We start from the raw sequence: 22,124 nt of genomic DNA on the forward strand, positions 1-22,124 counted from the left end.
AATGAAATCTGAGAAACATCATGTACTGAGGACTGCGTTGTGTGCCCTTTCACTGAAGAGATCCTTGGAGAACCAGTTAAACCAATGAAAGGTGACGAAAGCTGATATAAGCTTTCTTTTCATTTTTGATATGAGCCTTTTATATCAGAAGCCTCTCATTACTATTTTCTTTAAAATAAAACCGAAGGGAAATCTTAAAAGAGATGGTTGGCAAGAGTGAAAAGATGATGGAGCGCCTAAAATTTCGCAAAGGGGAGTGTTTTGCCACTGATTTCTGAAGTCTGGTTTACCACCATCATGTTGTTTTTTCATCTTTCTTTAATGCTATTGTTTAGTTCCCTTGATTATCTTGTTGATTATTCTTGTTACAGATTATTCTTGTTATAGATCCCTGAATAACACATCCATGATAGCCTGAGGGGCATCTGCAGGTCTATATTTCTCTGCAGATCTGTTTTATGGCATAGAAAGCATGAATGCACATCACTGTACCAGAAGGTTGCTTCTAAGCCACCTCGAGTGAAGGGGCCCTGTGTGTGTGTGTGTGTGTGTGTGTGTGTGTGTGTGTGTGTCCGTCCATCCCTAATACAGACACTGGGAAATAGACATGGAAGACACAGAGAAAAGACAAACTGATAGGAACTGAGAGAAGTGGGAAGAGAGACCCAATAACAGTCATTTTGGGGCAGACAGAGTCATGGACCTGACAAAGCATCTCTGCCTTCTCCCATTGTCTGCTGCCTGGCTCATCTTTGTGACTTTATTTACATGGGAAGCCTTGGTGCTAATGAATGGAGGGCTGCTACCTACCTCAGCTGGGCTGGTTAGCATGACCTTCATGCTTTCAACAGCTTTTAGCCTGGTCACTAATGACTAATGGAATCGTTCCTCCTCCAAACAGCAACGATTGCCATTGTGAGGAAGCTACCTCGAAACATGACCTACTATGTTGTTCTTTCTTCTGCTTTAAATTGTTTGGGACTAAAGAATAACTGTATCTGCCTATATGTGGGCTTTCTTTTGTTTTCCTTTTTTGAAATTTGCATTCTTATTTACGCAAGCGGCACATAAATGCAGGAATATATTCCTATAATAAAAATGGCCACCACAGAGATCATACTAAAGATACCTTGATTTTCAGCCCCAGTCTTTATGTCCTTCCCAGAAGTAGGTAGAGTCATACATCTCCAGATTTTTAAATTATTTATTTACATACACAAATACGTACGTAGAGAAATATATGGGTTTGTCTTATGTGTATTTACGTAGGTGGTATTACACTGTTCATATCCTTCTGTAGTTGTGGATTTAGGTAAATGGTATCACACTGTTCATATTTCATATCATTCTGGGACTTGCTATTTTTATTGAATGGTATGTGTTAGAGACCTTTCACACTCAGGTTGATTTCAGCTTGCAAGGTATGCTAAGATATGCACGTACCAGACTTCTCTCCTTAATCTCTTTAGCTAGTGAATCACATTGATCTGCTTTCAGTGATGAAATATCCCAAATTCTTCATTTAGCAACATTCTGGGATAGATCTATTCATATTTTAGAATTTTTTCTCTGTGAGAATTGAACTCTAAGGTTGGTTGGTGTTTTGTTAACCTTATGGTGTCATTGTCAGGACCTGATCATGGACTTGTGAAATGAGTCAGGTAGTAATTTACTTTTTTTCTATGTCCTGGGAGAGTGGTAGGTATGTGGGATTTGCCTTTTCCTTGAAAATTTGATAGAACTCATCTGTAAACCTATCTGGGTCTAATCTTTTATGTTTTTCAGTTTTCCAAGGTCACTGTTCAGTTTCTTCTTTTTTGGGTCGACTTTATTTTAACTTTGAAAAACCCATCCACTTTATATAGGTTTTCAGATATCTGGGTTAAAGATATATGTAGTATTAGTGTTTTCTATCCTTTTTGTAATTACACCTCCTTGTTATCATGAACATTGTGAATTTATACTTCTTCCTCATTCTCTTTCTTCACCCATACTTCTCTCTCCCCGACACTTGCCCCAACACTTGCCAAATGTTTACCTAATATATGACTATTCAGAAAGCAATTAACTTTTTATAAAGTTTATTTTGAAAGCGCAAGCACGAGTGGGGGAGGGGGAGAGAGAGAAAATCCCAACCAGGCTCCACCTTGATAGTATCTAGCCCACCATGGGGCTCAAATTCATGAACATGAACCATGACATCATGACCTGAGACGAGATCAAGAGTTGGAGGCTTAACCAACTGAACGACCCAGGCACTGCAGAAAGCAATTAACTTTTACTGATCGTTTTAAAATTATTTTTGGCTACATATGACATCCCTAGATTTTGACGTGTAATGCTCCCACCTTTCATTTTTAAGAAAGGTGTAATTTCTGCTTTGACTTTTCCGCTTAACTCAATTATTTAGAAGTCTGTGTAAGTTTGTGTTTAATTTGTATGTGTATAGATTTTATGCATTCATTAATTTGTAAGTTGTGGCTAGTGAGCATGGCCACCTTAACATCTGCCTTTTGAAAAATGCTGAGGTTTCCTCTGGCCCAATTAAGATTCAATTTTGAGATTTTTGTATGTGTGGGGAGTAGCTGCAATATAAAAAGTAAGTGAAGAACATAGATAATAATATTATATAATAATTACATGTTATATATTGAGGACTCAATGTTATATATTTCATATGTATATATAAAGAGGGAAGGTTATATCTAAACTCAGTATCGTATTTAAAATATGTTAAGTCATCTAAATTGTTTTGGTTTGGGGGCACCTGTGTGGCGCAGTCAGTTGGGCTTCCGACTTCAGCTCAGGTCATGATCTCATAGTCTGTGAGTTTGAGCCCTGCATGGGGCTCTGTGCTGACAGCTCAGAGTCTGGAGCCTGCTTCAGATTCTGTGTCTCCCTCCCTCTCTCTCTGCTCCTCCCCTGCTCATGCTCTGTCTCTCTCTGTCTCAAAAATAAATAAAAACGTTAAAAATTTTTTTTTAAATTGTTTTGGTTAAACTAGTAAGTGTAATATTCAAATCCTCAATATTCTTGCATTTTTGTTTTGTTCCATTAATTTCTGAGAATCATGGTCTCCTAATGTGTTTGTGACTTTGCCAAATTTCTCTGTATTTTACCAATTTTTCAGTATATGTTCTGATGCTGTGTAGTCACATGCTTTAATGTTAATGACTTCAATAATTTTGATCATCCCTTTTCTCAATATGATTTATCAGGGTCTCTTGTTTTCCCTGAATCTATTTTGTCTGATACGTTCCTGTGATACCTGCTTTCTTTCCTTCTGAGCATGTACCTGTGAGATCAATTTTTTTCATCCCTTCATTTTTGAGCTTCCTATATCGTTTTTATTTTGTAAATATTTCTGGTAAACAACCATAATGCTACCTAATGTAAAAGCCTCTGTATTTATTTATTTATTTATTTATTTATTTATTTATTTATTTATTTTTGGTAAGTGAAGTTAGCCAATTCATATGTATTATAGTTAGAGATATGTTGTCATTTTATTTTGTGTTTTCCATTTATTGTATTATTTTTTAATTTTATTTATTTTTGAGGCAGAGAGACAGAACGTGACTGGGGGAAGGGCACAGAGAGGGAGATACATAATCCGAAGCAGGCTCCAGGCTCTGAGCTGTCAGCACAGAGCCCGATGTGGGGCTCGAATCCCCAAACTGCGAGATCATGACCTAAGCTGACTGAACCACCCAGGCGCCCCATGTTTTCTATTTATAATGTGTTCTTTTTTTCTCTCTCCTTCCCACTTATTTTCTTTTTATTTTCTTTTATTTTTTTTTTAATTTTTTTTTCAACGTTTTTTATTTATTTTTGGGACAGAGCTAGACAGAGCATGAACGGGGGAGGGGCAGAGAGAGAGGGAGACACAGAATCGGAAACAGGCTCCAGGCTCTGAGCCATCAGCCCAGAGCCCGACGCGGGGCTCGAACCCACGGACCGTGAGATCGTGACCTGGCTGAAGTCGGAGGCTTAACCGACTGCGCCACCCAAGCGCCCCTTATTTTCTTTTTAAAGAGGACTCCTGTTTCTTTGTTCTATTTTCCCCTCTAATAGTGTGCAAGTTTTACTTTCCATTTTTAATTTCTTACAGAAAAATTCTTAAACTTCTATTTTTCTGCCAACGTATAGATTCTTACATACTTACACGCCACTCCTAAAATGGTTTACCTCCCTTTGGTCCATTCTTCCTGCCTTCTGACCACGTCAGCTGCTCCAACATCTATGCTGATACAATCAGGAATTTGGAAGATAGATTATGATCATTTCTTTACATTTCTTTTGTATAGTAAGTAAAACTTAAGAGTAAGCTTGCTCTTTTTTTCTTCTTTTTCTCTATTACTTCCCATATCCCTTCTCTACATTTATTTTTCTTCTTGACGGAGGACAATACTATCCCAAATCTTTCAGAGTAGGTCATTAAATCTTTCTGATACCTTGCATGTCCATAAATATCTTTATTTTCTCTTAAAAATTAAACTTTTATTTGAATGGATACCGAATTTTAATCCCAAATTCTTGTCCCTCAGACCTTTGAGTTTATAATACTGCAGACCACATGCCCGATTGCTGTCTGCTTATCAGTCATCTCTGGAACTTCGTGTTTTTTGTTCTCCTTGTCACCCAAAGTTATGTCTAGGTGTGTGTATCTTACCCCCCACCCCACCAACCCCACCATTTCTACTTCTTGCATCAGTGGATTTTTTTCAATTGAGGACTCAGATATTCACATTGAGGACTCAAAACTGAACACGTAGATACTCAGATTTCAGAAGTGTTCTTCCACTTTTGCTGTGATTAATCCCATCCTTCTACTGGCTTTCTTTCCTTGTAATAGAAGAATTTGTTCTGCTGGGTGGGTGGTCAACCTTTGGTTTTCATTTTCCACCTCTCTAAATTTTTCCATTGTGCTTTCTTTTTGTGTTGAGTTCTATGAGAGTCCCTTGGCTCACCACTTCATTTGAGTTCTCTTTATAATTCAGGCTCACCTGTTCAGAGTTTGATTTCAACAATCTTTTTTGAAATTACTAGAATATTAAGTTAATTATGTTTTTGGAACTGAATGCACTTTTTCCTTCCACACTTAGCCGTGCTTAAGTCAAACTCAGGTTCTGTCTGTTCGGTTAGCTCTATTTTTTTGAGTGTAAGTTCTATTTATTATGTTTGGTGTCAGCCCTCCATGTTCTTGGCATTGCTTAAATATTTGGTGATTCCTGATTGGATGCTGACGTTTCACTTAAGATGTCCTGCTCACAGCTAGTACAGGTACAGGATGGTGCCTGATGCTAAGAAGCGTAGGTAGAAGGAGCACTCACTTTTTCCTGAGTGCAGGCAGCCACCCTGAAGAGTGCCTACATTCTCTTTCAATGTCATACATGCTGCCTGTGCTACAAAGCAGACATTCTGTAGTCCCCTCACTGGCCCAAGTGAGGAAGGGATGAAAGGGTTATTGTGAGAACCAAGAGCAATAAAAAATTCCAGCTCTTCCTCCTTGATTCTGCGACCCATCACCAGGTATCAACTCCTGTCCATGCATCCACCTTCAGGCTCATAGTGTAGGCTTGTGTAACCACCCACCCCTTTTCAACAGGCCTCTCCTATAAATAGGGTCAGGTTCATGATTTCTTTCTTTTATCTGATGCCATCTGATTAAAATACGTATCTTATTATTTTATATGATGTGAAGAGGGAGGGGAAGCTTCCCAAATGATCACCTCTGGTTGATCACCTCTTTGTTGATATCACAGTTGACCCTTGAACAACATGGGGGTTAGAGGGGCTCCAGCTCTCCACGTGGTCAAAACTTCATACATAAGTTTTGACTCCACCAAAACTTAACTACTGATGGCCTACCATTGACCAGAAGCCTTACCAATAACATAAACAATTGGTTAACACGTATTTTGTATGTTATATGTGGTATATACTGTATTCCTACAATAATGTAAGCTAGAGAAAAGAAAATGTTAAGAAAATCTTTAGAGAAAATATGTTTACTATGCTATAATTTATTAAAAAAAATCCTTGTATAAGTGGATGCATCCAGTTGAAACCCATGTTATTCAAGCGTCAACCATATTTCCCCAGGTTTTGAGACAAGGAGGAGGGAAGATGGAATCAGATGAAATAAAGAAGGAAAAAGAGACAATTTATGGGCTTATTCTATGTGTATGAAGAAAAGCTTTCACAAACATAAAGTGATTAACCTTTGATCTTTACTTGTTTTTAAATTTTGTATGCTAATGAGATATTCTTTTTCATTTTTAGGTCTTGAATATAATCATGGCCAAACCTTATGAATTTAACTGGCAAAAGGAAGTTCCTTCCTTTTTGCAAGAAGGAGCCGTTTTTGACAGATATGAAGAGGTAAAGAAGTGTTACTAATTTTTTCTCTCAAAACATTCTTACAATTACTTCACTTTAATTTTAGTATTGAGTAAACAGTCTTTGACATAAGTAAGAGTACCAGTGAGATTTATAAGTTGGAATAGTTGGAAAGAGGCAAGTTTTGAGATATAAGGATAATGATACTGTAATTTATTGAGCACTTACCATGTGCCAGATACAATAATGATAATGATGCTGTAAATTATTGAGTGCTCACTGTGTGCCAGACAGTCTTCTAAGCACTTGTGTATATTATTGTTTAATTCTTCACAACAACCTTTTAAGGTTGTTGCTATTATTGTCCTGGTTTTACAGATGGGTTCATGTAGTAACAGTTGTTGCTTAATGAAGTGCTTTTGGCAGACTTTCCACGCAAGACTTTGTATTTGTTGTAAAAGGAATAGTGATTGGACTTTGTGCTAGTCATTTGTTTTGCTCTTTCCATTCATGTAGAACAACTGGACCCAAGCTTTGCTTGCCCCTATTTCTGTCATTTATTGTTCGTGCCCTTGCAAGGTGACAGTGGCTCCAGACCTTCTATAGAGCAGGGGCTTGGGGCCACCAATCTGTTCACAAAGTTTAGGTTAGTAAAGTGAAGCCTCATTAGCAATTGTAAGCACATCTTTTTTTCTTAGATTGTACTTGAAATTGAGGTGAGTTGAGGGAGAGAAGGTGATGAAGTTGTTCCCTCTGAGGCAAAGTGAAATGTGAAACTTGTTAAGACTTCATGTAAAGTCAGGATCGGTTCCTCTTGTGTGGAGAAGGAGCAACCCTTCTGCCCTGCTGGTGGGAATGCAAATTGGTGCAGCCACTCTGGAAAACAGCACGGAGGTTCATCAGAAAATTAAAAATGGAACTACCCAGGGCGCCTGGGTGGCTCAGTCGGTTAAGCCTCCGACTTCAGCTCAGGTCACGATCTCGCGGTCTGTGAGTTCGAGCCCCGCGTCGGGCTCTGGGCTGATGGCTCAGAGCCTGGAGCCTGCTTCAGAATCTGTGTCTCCCTCTCTCTCTGCCCCTCTGCCGTTCATGCTCTGTCTCTCTCTGTCTCAAAAATAAATAAACATTAAAAGAAATGTTTTTAAAAAAATGGAACTACCCTATGACCCAGTAATTGTACTACGAGGTATTTGTCCAAAGGATACAAAAATGCTGATTCGAAGGGGCACGTGCGCTCTGGTGTTTACAGCAGTGCTACCCACAATAGCGAAATTATGGGAAGAGCCCAAATGTCCATCCACTGACGAATGGATAAAGGAGATGTGGTTTATGTATACAATGGAGTGTTACTCAAAAAGAATGAAACCTTGCCATTTGCAAAAAGTAGATGGAACTAGAGTGTATTATGCTAAGTGAAATTAGAGAAAGACAAATATCATATGATTTCCCTCATATGTGGAATTTAAGATAGGAAACAGATGAACATAGGGGAAGGGAAGCAAAAACAAGATAAAAACGGAGACAAGCCTCTCTTAAATACAGAGAAGAAATTGAGCGTTGCTGGAGGGGAGGTGGATGGGGGGATGGGCTAAATGGGTGATGGGCATTAAGGAGGGCACTTGTGGGGATGAGCACTGGGTGTTACATGTAAGTGATGAATCACTAGATTCTATTCCTGAAATCATTATTACACTATATGTTAACTAACTTGGGTTTAAATTTTTTTTAAGTCAGAAAAAAAAAAAAAAGAATTAGTTCCTCTTGAAGTTGGTGAAATGTATGTGGTGGCTAATTGTGCTGGCCCACTCAGTGGTTCAGATTGTCAGGGCTTTTCATAAGGTCTGTGGGCTGGCGTGACTGTACTTGTTGACTTGGTTTTTCCAAACCGTGTATCATAATATCCTCTAGATTTATACATGGTTGCTTTGTAAGTAAACAAAATTGAGAAAGGCAAAGGATTGGCCCCAATGTGGTTACTCTTCCTAGTATTGAATTAAAATATTGAAGTGACAGCTATATGTATGACAAAATTTACTCCTTCCCAGAAGGAACAGCTAACCACATTCTGCTATAAGAAGAAACAAAATATTCTGCCACCTGGAGGCAACCACTACTAATTCTGGGCAGTTTTCTTTGTCTTTTTCCTATTTCTTTCTCTTTAATCTTTTGAAAATATAAATCAGAACTTGTGATTGCTGTGTTTCAGATGCTTCCATGATTCCCTGTTGTGGAATAAAGCGAACTACAAGGCCGTCCTTAATCTGGGTCCCCCTTCATTCTACAGACTTGTTTCCCACCAGTTTCCTTACACTCTCTGTGTTAGCCATAAAAATCCCCCGGCGATTCCAAGATACTTTTCCGTTACATGCTTTGTGCATGCTGTTCCTTTTTCCAAAATGCACTTGTTCCTCCTAGTTTGATTGGTAAACTCCTCATCCTTCAAAACCCAGTTGAGAAATCTCCACCTCTTTGATACCTTCCTTGAGCCATTGAATAAGAATTGGTAACTCCTTTTTGTTACCACTAAACCTACCTACCCTTGCACACTATACACTGCATTCACATTTTATTTACTGTTTTTATGTCTCCTATTGTACTCTGAGTTTCTTGAGGTCAAAGACCACACTTATCTTGCTGTCTCTGGGGTCTACTAGGACACGTGCAACTGCCAAACTCACTGTAGATGTAGCGTTACAAAGGATTTGAGTTAGAAGTGGTTCCAGCGCAGTCTGGTTTTGTTGTTTGTTCCTTTTCTTGATAAGTGAAATGGTGAGGGTACTTGATAATCTTGAAGATCTGTGTGGGGACCTGAGCCTCAACAGATTGAAAATATTAGGATAAATCGTATGACATTTTTCATCTTTTAATAATAAAAAAAAAATGACCCCTGTCAACAGTTTGATGGAGTTCAAGCTTAATACAAAGTAAGTTACTGCAATTGGCTACTTGTTTCTACTTTATTCAGTGTGGCCAAGGAAACCCAGGACTGGCTTAGACACATTTACAGGTGCTTCTCCCAAGTAAACCACGTCTAGATCGGGGACTAGAGTCACTAAGATAATAGCCATTGTCCTCTCTTTCTTTTTTATTTTTTTAATTTTTTAAAATTTGTTTATTTTCAAAGAGAGTGTGAGTGGGGGAGGGCCAGAGAGCGTCCCAGGCAGGCTCCACACTGCCAGCGCAGCCCAGTTTGAGGCCTAAACTCACAAACTGTGAGATCATGACCTACGCCAAAGTCAAGAGTCGGACGCTTAACCGACTGAGCCACCCAGGCACCCCACCATTGCCCTTTCTTATGAACTGGTAGGACTTCACTCCCTGAATACACCAGAGTGTCCCAAAGATTGGCAGTTTCCGAAGGCAGCACCTCAAGCACTGGAAACCTTTAGGATTATTTAAATACACTGCATGGCTTCTAATAATTCAGAGAAGGTCATTTTGAAGAGATTAAATGTAACCACTGGCTGAGTATCTTGACTACTGTCATATAAGCAGAAACATATTGGAGGAAAAAAGTACTATTTTTTACACTTTTTTGACCGAAATGTGGTTTGATGAACTAGAGGTTCATTATCGCTTGAATTATTTTTATTTCTCGGGGTGATTTGCTTTGGTTATTAATCATCACCTCTCACTCATACTTAGGAAATACTGATTACCTGGGCTTCTAAAGGCATTTGCTTTTCACCCGGGTCCCTCTGAAAATCTTGAACACATATTGAATACAATCTTGCTCAGCTTTCAACGTTAAGTGATATCAAGATTTTCAGCAAAAAAAAAGTTTCAATAAAGCAAATGCCTCTCTTCATAACATATCAAACAAGAAAGCCACAGTACTTCGAGTTGGACTGTAGCCACTTTTTTATTACTGTTTCCCAGTCCTGTAAGATTCAGTTGTTTGGAGCCACGACCACCAAAATATTGAAGGCAACAAAGTGCAAGCAGAAAAGGTTCGTTTCCACAGTGAGTGTGAACAGCAGTGAGAAACAGCAGCTGATAGCAAGTAGGAGGAACAGAAACTGGAGAAAACACAGCCCAAGCGCCCCAAAGGCGTCATAGCAAAGGGACCATTTATGAAGGGACATAAATGCCTTTAGCACCATATGACAACTAACATTATCATAATGGCCTGAAGGAGCAGCCAGATATTAAATGACGTTCCACATGCTTGTTTAAAGAAGGCAGGAGAGTCTCTCAAGCTGTGGGTGAACCCTCCCTAGGTCAGAAAAAAAGCAGCGTCAACTGGTGACGATTTTTAAAGTACATGTTATTTTGCCAATAAGTGTAACCAGCGCAACTGCATTTAAGCATTATTGTATTATTTCTGTGTTTCTTTGGAGGTGGGCAAAATTGTTAGAGACACAGCAGCCTGCACGGTAGCCTCTTATTGTATCCCTGTGCCATTTCTACATCTGTTTTTTAATTTTTTTTTGCATTTATTTATTTTTGAGAAACAGAGTGAGACAAAGTGAGAGTGGAGGAGAGGCAGAGAGGGAGACACAGCCTCCAAAGCAGGCTCCAGGCTCTGAGCTGTCAGCACAGAGCCTGACGCGGGGCTCGAACCCACGAACCGTGAGATCACGACCTGAGACGAAGTCGGACGCTTAACCAACTGAGCCACCCAGGCGCCCCTCTACATCTGTTTTTTTATGTAACTTTACTTATAAGCTACTTAAATGCAAAATAGATTTTGTGTCCTAAGGGATGCTTATTATTAAATCTTTAAAGCAGATTTCCAAAAAAAAAAAGTTAAAAAAAACCAAAGCGGTGATTTTTCTATTGCCAAAGAGAGAAATAGCAATACTTTTTAGAACACATGTGACCCAAATGTCTCTAACTCAGTCTCCTGACTTTCCTTTAATAACCTGTTAAAAGGCTGAAGACCCCCATCCCCCTGGCTATGCCAGGCCCTCCCCAGTCTTTCCTAGAATTCCTACATGCTTGCATACTCTTGGTGATGACTCCTATCCTCAGTGCCTTCTTACCTCTCTGTTCTCAGGACTGTTCCCTGCTCTGGTTTATTTCACTCTCTAAATCCTTTGCATATATCATCAAATCCCAAGAATCTTTCATTTAAGATTTGGTGGTAGCCAAGGAGGACTGGACCCACAACAGGGCACACTTCAAGATTAAACATCAGAGATCATGCTCAACAAACTTCATTAGCCAACCTGGCCAGATAGTGTTTCCCATGGTCTTCTCCTTTTGCCCCCCTTTTCCACTAAGATACATGTTCCTGTTTCTCTAATTTTCTTTTTTTTTCTTTTATTTGAGAGAGTGTGGATGAGCAGGGGAGGGGCGCAGAGAGAGAGAGAGAGAGAGAGAGAGAGAGAGAGAGAGAGAGAGAGATAGAGAGAGAGAGAGAGAGATTGAGAATCTCAGGCTCCATGCTCCATGCAAGCCCAATTTGGGACTTGATCCCACAACCCTGGGATCCTGACCTGAACTGGAATCAAGAGTCAGATGCTCAACCGACTAAACTGCCCAGGCACCCCTCTTTTCTTTTTTAATCTCTCCCTCAGAGTCCTTTTCTAATTTATCTACTTCCTCTTTTCCACATGCCTCTTCCCCAAATTAAAAAAAAAAAAAAAGAAAAAAAAAATTTCTCCCTCTCAAGCCAAACAAGCAAAACAGAAAATTTTAGTCCTTTCTCTCCCTGAACAGTTTGGAGGTGAGAGTTTGAGTAAAAAGGGAACCAGAGTCTTTTGAGACCTTCACGTTTGTATGACTTTGAAGGGCAATGAATGTACTTAAAATTTAAAAGAGCTTTATCGTGAAGAATATCTTTTTGCCCTTCTAGCTGAGTGGTCACCAACAGAGCTTTGCATGACAGACGGGGTCGATATCTGTGTTGCCCATTCCCAAGTGTGGCTGTCCAGCACTTCAGATGTGGCTGGTGAGGGGTGCCTGGGTGGCTGTCAGTTAAGCCTCTAACTTCAGCTCAGGTCATAATCTCACAGCTTGTGGGTTCGAGCCCCGCATCGGGCTCTGTGCTCACAGCTCAGGGCCTGGAGCCTGCTTCAGATTTTGTGTGTGTCTCTCTCTCTGCCTCTTCCCTGCTTGTGCTCTGTGTCTGTCTCTGTCTCTTAAAAAGTAAACATTAAAAAAAATTGTTTTTAAATGTGGCTGGTGGGATTGAGAGAACTGGGTTTTTAATTAATTTTAATGAAAACATACTTAACTCCACGTGGCCAGTGCCTATGTTATTGAACAGCATGGTTCTAGACCACAAGCTCAAACTACAACCAGAGTTTAAAATACCGTCCTCCTTTCCCAACACACAGAAAGAGTTCTGCTCTCACTTCGTTGGAATCTACAGTTTACTTCAGCCATTTCTTCTTGATGGCAGCCAGAGCAGAGATTTAAGTGTTTTATACATGACTCACCTCAGGCCCCACCCTTCCCACATCAGAGATCCCCTGGTGGGGGCCACCCCTTTTTCTCACCCATGGGACTTTATTGTAACTGAAGCAAGGAGCCCTGGTGGAGTGTCTTTTTATGGCAAAACCTTGGTCTTTATACTAGCTCCTTCCCCTTTCTCCCTCCAGCCCCTCCCCTAACACACACACATATGGAATCTGCCAGGATAAGGGAAACCATTGCTGCAGTTATCAGACCCAGTGGAGTATCAAAGTGCAGAATCAGTACCAACCTAAAGTAGAGCTGAGTGGGACAGGCTGACTTTGGCCTCTTTCCAGGACAGCTCTGAAATCACGTCGAGGGCCATGCAGTGAAACTCCAAAAGGCCCAGGCAGCCTACACACCCCAGGCTGTTCATCAGTGAAGTGAAGAATTTTCCAAAAATAATTTTCAAAAAAACTAAAACCACAACCCTCATAGAAAGTATTTTGGCTTCAAGATTTATTTAACCCCTCAATGAGGACACCAGCAGGATGATAAAGCTAGTTCTAAGAGCACTGGAGGTAGAAAATTGTACTGTTAACCCTGAACAACCCGGGGTTTGGGGCAGTGACCCCCATACAGTGAAAAATGCACAACTAACTTTTGCCTCCCCCAAAACTTAACCACTGATAGCCTGCTGCTGACCAGAAGCCTTAATGATAATATAAGCAGTTGATTAACGTATATTTTGTATGTTATATGTATTATCTACTGTATTCTTACAATCAACTAAGCTAGAAAAAAAAAATGTTATTAAGAAAATACTAGGGGGCGCCTGGATGGCTCCGGCTGAACACCTGGACTCCTGATTTCCACTCAGATCATGATCTCATGGTTTGTGAGTTTGAGTCCTATCTTGGGCTCCACACTAGGAGGTAGCATCATGGAGCCTACTTGGAATTCTCTGTCTCCTTCTCTCTCTGCCCCTCCCCCACTTGCTCTCAAAAGTGAATATTTTTAAAAACTTGAGGCAAACACATTTATAGTACTGTACTGCATTTATTTAAAAAAAAAAATCCACACATAAGTGGACCCATGCTGTTCAAGGTCAACTACATATAGTCAGGAGAGGAAAGTGGACACAAGTTTTGTCAAGTAGATACAGAACTGGTTACTGTCCTGTGCAGCAATAAAACTAAACTGTAGCGGTTGTCTTTTCTATCAGACACAAATCACATGCATCTCTGTGGAACAGAAAACAATGACAACTTATCTAGCTTACTCTGCAAAGAATCTGGGCCCTAAAAAATAGTAACTAGTAAGTCGAACAAAAGTACACAGTTCTATAGCAATAAATCCTCCTTGGTTAGGCCTCTTAGACAGTGCTCTCTTCAGTGTCCAGAGGATACATAGCCATTTTTTGTCTTATTCCCAGGTTCTGGATCACTTAAAATGAATTGTACCTACAGGGCCAGGGTATTAGCCTCAAAAAGTAGACAGCAGAATTTTGTGTATTACTTGTATTTGCAGTGAGTGATAAAATTGCACTTCTTTAAACTCCACTTCATGCGAATGAATTCCCCGTTCCTAAACATTATGAGGGAATGTTTTTGTTGTTGTTACTGATTTTGGTGTGTTTTTTTTTTTTTAATTTTTTTGTTGTTATTTTTGAGACAGAGACAGAGTGTGAGTGGGGGAGGGGCAGAGAGAGAGAGAGAAAGGGAGGGAGGGAGGGAGAGGGAGACACAGAATCCGAAGCAGGCTCCAGACTCTGAGCTGTCAGCACAGAGCTCAATGTGGGAATTGAACTCACGGACTACGAGATCATGACCTGAGCTAAAGTTGGACACTCAACCAACTAAGCCACCCAGGCATCCCTGATTTTGGTGATTTTTAGGGAGGGTGCTTTTTAGTCCTTACAGTAGAAGTTTCTTCCATGATGAGCATTCACTAGGTGCTCTACAAAGGGTGTTATGGTCTAAACGCTGTTGAACAAACGGTTGTTTCATTTAAGCCCAGAAGAACCCTGTTGTTAGGTCTGTCTCTAGCCTCCTTTTACAGATTGCAGAACCAAGGCTTGCAGTGGTTAAACCTCTCACCCCAGTGCCATAGCCAATCACAGCTGAGCAGAAAGATTCCATGTGCTAGCCTGCAGTGGTTCTCAAAGTGTGGTCCCTGATCAGCAGCACATGGAACCCTTGCTAGAAATGCAAATTATCAGGCCCCACCCCAGACCTACCGAATCAGAAACAGAATCAGACCTACAGAATCAGAGAGTGGGCTCCAGCAATCCTTGTTTTCAGAGCTCTCTGGGGTGATTCTGATGATGTAGCTCAAGTTTGAGAACCATGAGGCATAGCACGTCAAAGAGTTCTAGACTTCCTTGGAAAGAAAAAAAAAAATGAATGCATTTAAAGTTGTTTGCAGCTAATCTCCCCCAACCAAACGATGCAGTTAAAGAGGGGAAACCATTCAGAAAAAGAAACTTTTCTTTTTCCAGAGGAGTTCAACATAATAGATTTTATTTCCCTTTCAGTGTGCCAGGCACAGTGCTAAGCACTTGACCTCAGTCATCTCTTTAAACCCTCAGTTGGTGGTAAGGATTAAGTGGGATTGTTTCTCACATTACACAGATGAGGAAAGAGAAGCCTACATTAGTTAAGGAGTGGCCTACTATTCAATGTGTAGTGACTGATGGAGCCTGTCCCCAGAACTGATTGATAAAGAGAACACACGTGAATCACAGCTACCTGTCCCATGACTTGGGACCTTGAAATGGCTGCCATGTGCAAATGATGGCATTCAAAATATGGCACGTTAGTGCACTGAGTGTTTTAACCTGAGGGAGTTTGAGAAAATAGCAAGTGCCCTCCTTTGACCTGGAAGAAGGAAGCATCCTTATCTCCAAAGACAAAGGTACTCCGAGAAGAATCTGAACAAACAGGCCTTTCTTAAGATCCCCCAGTTTACTACACTTAACCTCATACTCCTTGACCTATCATATTTCTACATGACCGTCCACACTATTCATCATACCTAATACAGAAATACTCAGATTTAACCATTTTTTCCGGTCTTCATTTTCTTATGCAGACTCCCATGTCTCGTGTTAAAAAAAAAAAAATTCATCTGAGTAAATGTGAAGATCAAATTGGCTTTGTTCAACAATTCATGAATTCATCTAAGCATCCAGCAAACAGGAAGGGGCTCTGTTGATCTGCAGGAAGGGAAAGGTTTTTTAAAGCAAAGAGGAAACAGAAAACGGGACTTACTAGTGAAGAATGCATTGTTTTAGGCAAAGTTGCCCTCCTGAGGGGACAGAGGGGATCTATCAGTGGACTACATACTAGTGCTGACCAGAAAACCCCAGGCTGGCTGGTTACAGGTCACATTACTTAGGGAGACTGAAATTGCAGTAAGGTCAGGTATTAAGTCTTGTTTTTCTGACATGGGGTCTTAATGTAAGTGACTCCACTTGGGGCATATGGTTTTCTTTTTAATCATACATATAACTTATAGTAAATAAATGTGTATGTTCTTCTTTTGCTAATCTGTCTTTGTCAGTTTAATTTTCAGACCCAGCCAGGGACCCTAAGAGGATTAAGGAAAATTTTTTTCTTCCCCTACACAGTTTTTTGAAGATATGTATGATTTTTAAATATTTATACACACACACACATATATATGTATATGTATGTGTGAATATAGATGTATATATATGTACATATGTATATATACACACATATATATATGAAAGCTACTTAAGTCTTTTAGTAACCTATGTGCTGTATGTATCTCAGACCATAATTATTTACATTACTACATCCAGGAGTTCTTAATTTGATTCTTTTAAGGAGATGAGGATGGAAAGAATTTATTTTTCAGATATTTGCCCCTCCCAGCAGATAAGTGCCTCATTAGTGCTCCTCAGAACACTAATACCTCTACCTTATAGTCAATAAGTATCCACCTATAGAAAAGTATTAATCAGGACTTCTTTAGACTTTAGTTTTTTGGGGAAAAAAAACCAACTAGGTACAATGTACTCTATGGAAGGAACATAATATTTTCTTTCAACCAATGAAAATAGACAAGAAATATCCTCAGTAGGGAAGCCTGTCTCTTAATACTTAATATTGATAGATTAATAAACACATGTTTTTTCACTTAGTCTTAAGGCCATAGATAGCAAATAATTGCTCTGAAATGATAGTGTGTCCGAAGCATGTAATGAAGTGTGTGGGTTGAGCTAATATGGCTTTCCCAGGTGGGAGGCCAACGTGCTCTTTCTACTAAGGATTTCCCTGATGACACTTTGCTGGCTCCTCTCCTGCTCTTCTGTAGATCTTCTTCTCCCAAGTACCTAAAAGGGCAGATGATCCTCTTAACTCTGTGAAATATAAAAAGGAGCCTAGTTTTTGGATACTCCCCCAAGCCAGGTCGCCAGGATATTGTTTGCAAATAAAGAAAGGGTTTGTACTACATGGTATTTAGGGTAAAATCTTTACAAGAGAGCTCTTTATTGAAAAGTCTCAAATACACATAGTTGGTTAAGGGCATAGGTTTGGAGTTAAACAGAAATTATCTTTAACTTTGGATTTGCTACTCAAAAAATGGCACTATAAGCCAGTCTTAAACCCACTGAGCATTAAGCCACAGCTTCCTTATCTGAAAAGTGGGGATGATAACACCTACCTTGCAGGGCCATTGTGAGAAATAATTAAGAGGGATATTTTTAGAATGGGAGTGAGTGTATACCTGTCTTCTGGTTAAACCTTCAGTGGCTTCCTACCTCATTTCAAATAATTTCTGAATTCCTTCCATAGCTTATAAGCCCCCTATGTGAACTGCCACTTCACTGAGCCATGGATGTTCCCTGAAAATACCAGGCACACAATCCTCAGGGCCTTTGCACTTGCAGCTCCCTCTCTGGACTGCTCTTCTGTGAGCTCTTTATGCATGTGCGCACATGTTCACATACACAGACATTACCCTTTTAGGTTTTTGGGTTTTTTTTCCTTCATATTTATCAGTTCTGATAGATTGTTTTTTGTTCATTGTCAAAATTCCCCCTAGAATATAAGCCATGAGAGCAGATACTTTGTTTTTATTTACTGCTCTATCTCCAGCAGGGAATTCATTCATTAAGCACCTCCAGTGATCCAGTGATCCTTAGCTACACATCTGGGACTCTTTTTTTTTTTCCCTATTTTAAGTGGTTCCTAATGTTTAAGGAATTCTAAGGGTACCAAGGAGCTGGAACTGGAGGTCCTTCTGTGGGGGGCTCTGGAGAATGGTTAGCAAGAGGTCCTGTCTGTGGCAGCCGTGGAGGTATGCCACTTACGTCTCCTTCCGGGGGACCCTGCCACTAGCTGTGTGTCACCAGACAACCTCTAGCTGCTGCAGCTGCTGATGAGATTCATGCTGAGATCCCCAGCCAGTGAGTGACCTGGAAGAGATTCTGGAACCGTTCCTTTTCTGCCCCAGGTGAGGCTGGTGGGCAGTCCTTGCTCCAGGGCTTCCATCCACCTGGTGGAGACCCTTCCTCTCTCCCTTCACAGGTCTTAGTTCTGCCTCATGGTTTGAAGGCTCTCCCTGTCTGCTCCTGCCTCCTCTCCCTTATCCCTGATGCAGTTAGCACTCCCTTCAGTGTAGAATGATGCTAAGCCTTTGGATCTGCAGTTTTCTACAGCTCTCGTCTCACTATAGAATTCTCTGGGTGATAGCAGTGGACTTTGTATACATGTTTCAGTAATTTCTGCAATTTTGCAGACTGCAAGAAGCGAAAGAGCCAGGATTGGCCCTAAGATCCATTGGGACTGTGTCTTTGAGGCCCAAATATAAGCTGTTTCAGAAGACAAAGTGTAAGGGAGTGATATAGCATGCAGCTGGTGTAAAGGCAGGCATTTTTAAAAGCTGAATTACTGAAGTAGGAAATGTGTATATTCAGAGGGAAATTCCCTGGAAGTCCTTTGAGGTTCCTTTCCCTTCAATGACTCTGTTCAACTTGGACTACCATCTCCAGATAGCAATAGCTCAAAACATTCTTTCCTCGACCTGCTTCTTCAGATATATGTCTTCTCTGTCACTTTATTTCTAATCATTTGCTCAGTGCAGTTTATAATTCTGGAACAAATTGTGGTTTAATTAGGAGCGTTTTACTGAAAAGGATTTTCCAGCTTGTGGTCATGCTTCAAGCCCATCTGCCAAGAGCACATCTCCTGTTGTTCTTAGAATTTTAGGTGGTGGCCAGGGGTGTGTGGGGGGGTGTGTTAGAGAAAAAGTTATTTGGGCACTTGTTGAAGAATGATAGGGCAGACTATGGTCAAGAGATGACTGCAGCGGAGGTTATACACTACTCGGGGAGAGGTTGAGCTCCACTCTGAATACAATGAGGAAGGGGGGGATTTATAGCCAAGGAGCAGGTGGAAGTCACCTGGAGACGGTGGAAGTTGAGGCACCTGATCAGATATCAATGGTGATCGCATCCTGACGGTAGGAGATTCTGGCTAAACCAACTTAGCAGGATTCCAACTAAAATCAATCAATGCAAAGACAGACATGGAAGCCCAAAAGTGGAGGTCTGGCTGGGAAGAAGATGCAGAGGACCCCGCCTAAGGTTTGCTCAAGGAGAGAATCTTTGGTGGCAGGGGAGAGGTATGGGGAGGAAGGGGACATATTTGATTTTAATGTTTGTTGTAAATATTTATTACAAAAGTAGTTCTCTTCCTCCCTGGCTCTGAGTAAGTTTATCATCTTTAATTTTTCCTTATTTTAATTGCTAAAGTCACTAAGTTTTGACTAACATGACAGTTTTCCTGTCCAAGTAAATTACTTTCAGTGACCACCCACTCCTCCTAAAAGTGTGTTTCGTTGACCTTGTTCTTCCTTCTGCAAGCTAAGACGTAGTGACTGAATATCCTAGGAATAATTGCTTCAAGTGTTCCATGGCAAGAATCAGGGAGCCCGTCCCAGTGTCCTGCCACAACACAAGAGCTCTCTCAGAATGTGACATTCCAGATTTGGCTTCAGAATACCCACATCAGAGGTTCTTCAGGGAGGGAGAGGGACAGAGACAGACACAGTCTGGCATCTCACACTGGCAGACCTTAAAAATTTAATCCCAGAGCTTTACGTCTGTATCTGGAAGTAAACGGGAAAGTGGAAATTCACAAATACTGATTCCCATACTTTCAGCAATCAGAAACATGGAGTTTGACTCTCTTACGTGGCCCATCCATGCACATCCTCCCCTGACGCCAATTCAAATCCTACTTGAGCTGACTACAAATTACCACAGCCAAAAATAGGGTCAGAGGCCTTGTTAATAATAAGCACCATCAAGTTAAATTTCAGGGTTTTAAAAGATATAAAACTTGAAAAATCAGGAAAGGTGTTATGCTTTTTCCCTTGCTGCTTTTCAGTAGCCTTCATCGACTCTTCTAAGCCAGGTCACTTGAAATGTTGAGGATATTCTCTTTCCTTCCTTCCTTCCTTCCTTCCTTCCTTCCTTCCTTCCTTCCTTCCTTCTTTCTTTCTTAATTTAAGTAATCTCTACATCCAACATGGGGCTCGAACTCACAACCCTTAGGTGAAGAGTTGCGTACTTTTCTGACTGAGCCAACCAGGTGCCCCGACATTCTTTGTTTCTGAAGAAAGGAAAAAATGAAATGGTTGGGGGAAAAATGGAAAAAGTGAAATGATTAAAATTTTCCACTTGATATCAGAAAAAGAGTTCACCGGGGCGCCTGGGTGGCGCAGTCAGTTAAGCGTCCGACTTCAGCCAGGTCACGATCTCATGGTCCGTGGGTTCGAGCCCCGCGTCGGGCTCTGGGCTGATGGCTCAGAGCCTGGAGCATGTTTCCGATTCTGTGTCTCCCTCTCTCTCTGCCCCTCCCCCGTTCATGCTCTGTCTCTCTCTGTCCCAAAAATAAATAAAAAGCGTTGAGAAAAAAAAAATTTTAAAAAAGAAAAAGAGTTCACTGTATCTCCATCATTGCTGAAATGAGCAAGTTATATGCTCATGGATGGTTATTGAGGGGGAGACATTTTCATTTCTGTTCCTATAAAATTTAGAACAACAGGTCTGGCACCTTGTGCAGCTTGCCAAATAACTTCCTGGATTGCCCTCTCACCCTCTGAGAGCATCATCCACCCCGTCAGGGAGGTGCAGGGCAGGGGCTCCTAACCCCAACAGTATCTCCTTGGGTCACTACTCACCACCTGAAGAGGCTAGAAGCTGAAACTGTGTTCTGAGGGCTGAGCCTGTGTGGCTGATTTAGCCTGAGGCTGGCTTGTGCGGGGAACAAACATGACCTGACCTCCTTGTGCAAAAAACAAAATTTCACTGAGCCGCGTGCAGTAGTAATTTACAAACTCTGGGTTTCCTCCATATTTCGGCTCCCAGATTTGCATTCTGGAGCAGTGGAAGTAAGCACACAGTAGTACTGTTGCTCATTGTGAAGAGATGCTCTCCGTGCCGCCACGGAGATGTGTCTCTGCTGCTTATTATCTGTGTCCTCCTGGGCAACTTGCTAACCTCAGGATCAGTTTACTCATCCATAATGTAGTGATGGTGGTATTTACCTCCTTTGTTCTTGGATGATTAATTGTAACTGATAACTGGCAACATTAGTAATAGTTACTGGTACAATGTTATTAACAGTCAAGAAAAATATACTGGGTTCAGATTATGCCTGAAGTACTCAAATGCCCAGAGGTAGCCTGTGAAATGGGCAGTTGTTACTGGTTGTTCTCCCTGCTTTTGGGGATGAAGAAACAGAGCTCAAATAAGCTTGTAACTGTCCAGCCACATCTGGATCTGGTCTGTCTGATCCTGAAACCAGTGTGAAATGCCCAGTGGTTTCTGGTGTCCATGAAATGATTTTTGTGCTATTGACACATGTTTCTACCACATCCCAAAGTAAGCTGTGATGCAGAGATGCGTACCACTAGATAGGATGAATGGAACAGGGGTTTAGCCTGAAGGGAGGGAAAGAAATATGTGAAGGACTTCAAATTACAGGCAAATTTAGCAGTCAGCCACTCTGTGGACAGCAAAAATGTTCCATAAAGTTGACAAAAGTGAGCTTCAGAGCTGCTACTTGTGATGCTAGTGGCCAAAGCAATGCAGGAAAGGCCGTCATGGGACTGTCTGCCGGATTATAAAGGAAGCAACAGATCAGGAAAAACCATTTTACTTGGTACTAGATCCTAGAAAACACTCTGACATGATGTACGCAGCTGTGAAAAACACCCCTCCAAAATAACCTGTTAATAAGTACCGTCTGTGCAGCTTGGGGATTCTCAGGGAGGCCTCAAGACATACTGTAATAAAACCTAAAAAGTTTCCAGCGCCTTCTAACCCTAGTGATGGTTATTGGCATTCGGTGACAAGAAGAGCAGAGCCTCCAGATAGGACTGCTGAACAGTTACCTGGG

The 22,124-nt window shown here is 40.9% G+C and overlaps 1 protein-coding gene across 16 annotated transcripts in view; it reads left to right on the plus strand.

The window, feature by feature from the left end:
• PLCB4 (phospholipase C beta 4) overlaps positions 1-22,124 on the plus strand; it is a 419,557-nt gene that overhangs the window by 248,731 nt on the left and 148,702 nt on the right. For all 16 annotated transcript variants that reach the window (XM_023251457.2, XM_045053870.1, XM_045053873.1 and 13 more), the window contains one exon: positions 6,286-6,384. In XM_023251457.2, the coding sequence (XP_023107225.1) occupies positions 6,301-6,384 (84 nt within the window). In that variant the 5' untranslated portion in view covers positions 6,286-6,300. The remainder of the gene's footprint in view (positions 1-6,285; positions 6,385-22,124) is intronic.

The sequence above is a fragment of the Felis catus genome, chromosome A3 (assembly GCF_018350175.1).
Source record: "Felis catus isolate Fca126 chromosome A3, F.catus_Fca126_mat1.0, whole genome shotgun sequence".
Taxonomy (NCBI): domain Eukaryota; kingdom Metazoa; phylum Chordata; class Mammalia; order Carnivora; family Felidae; genus Felis; species Felis catus.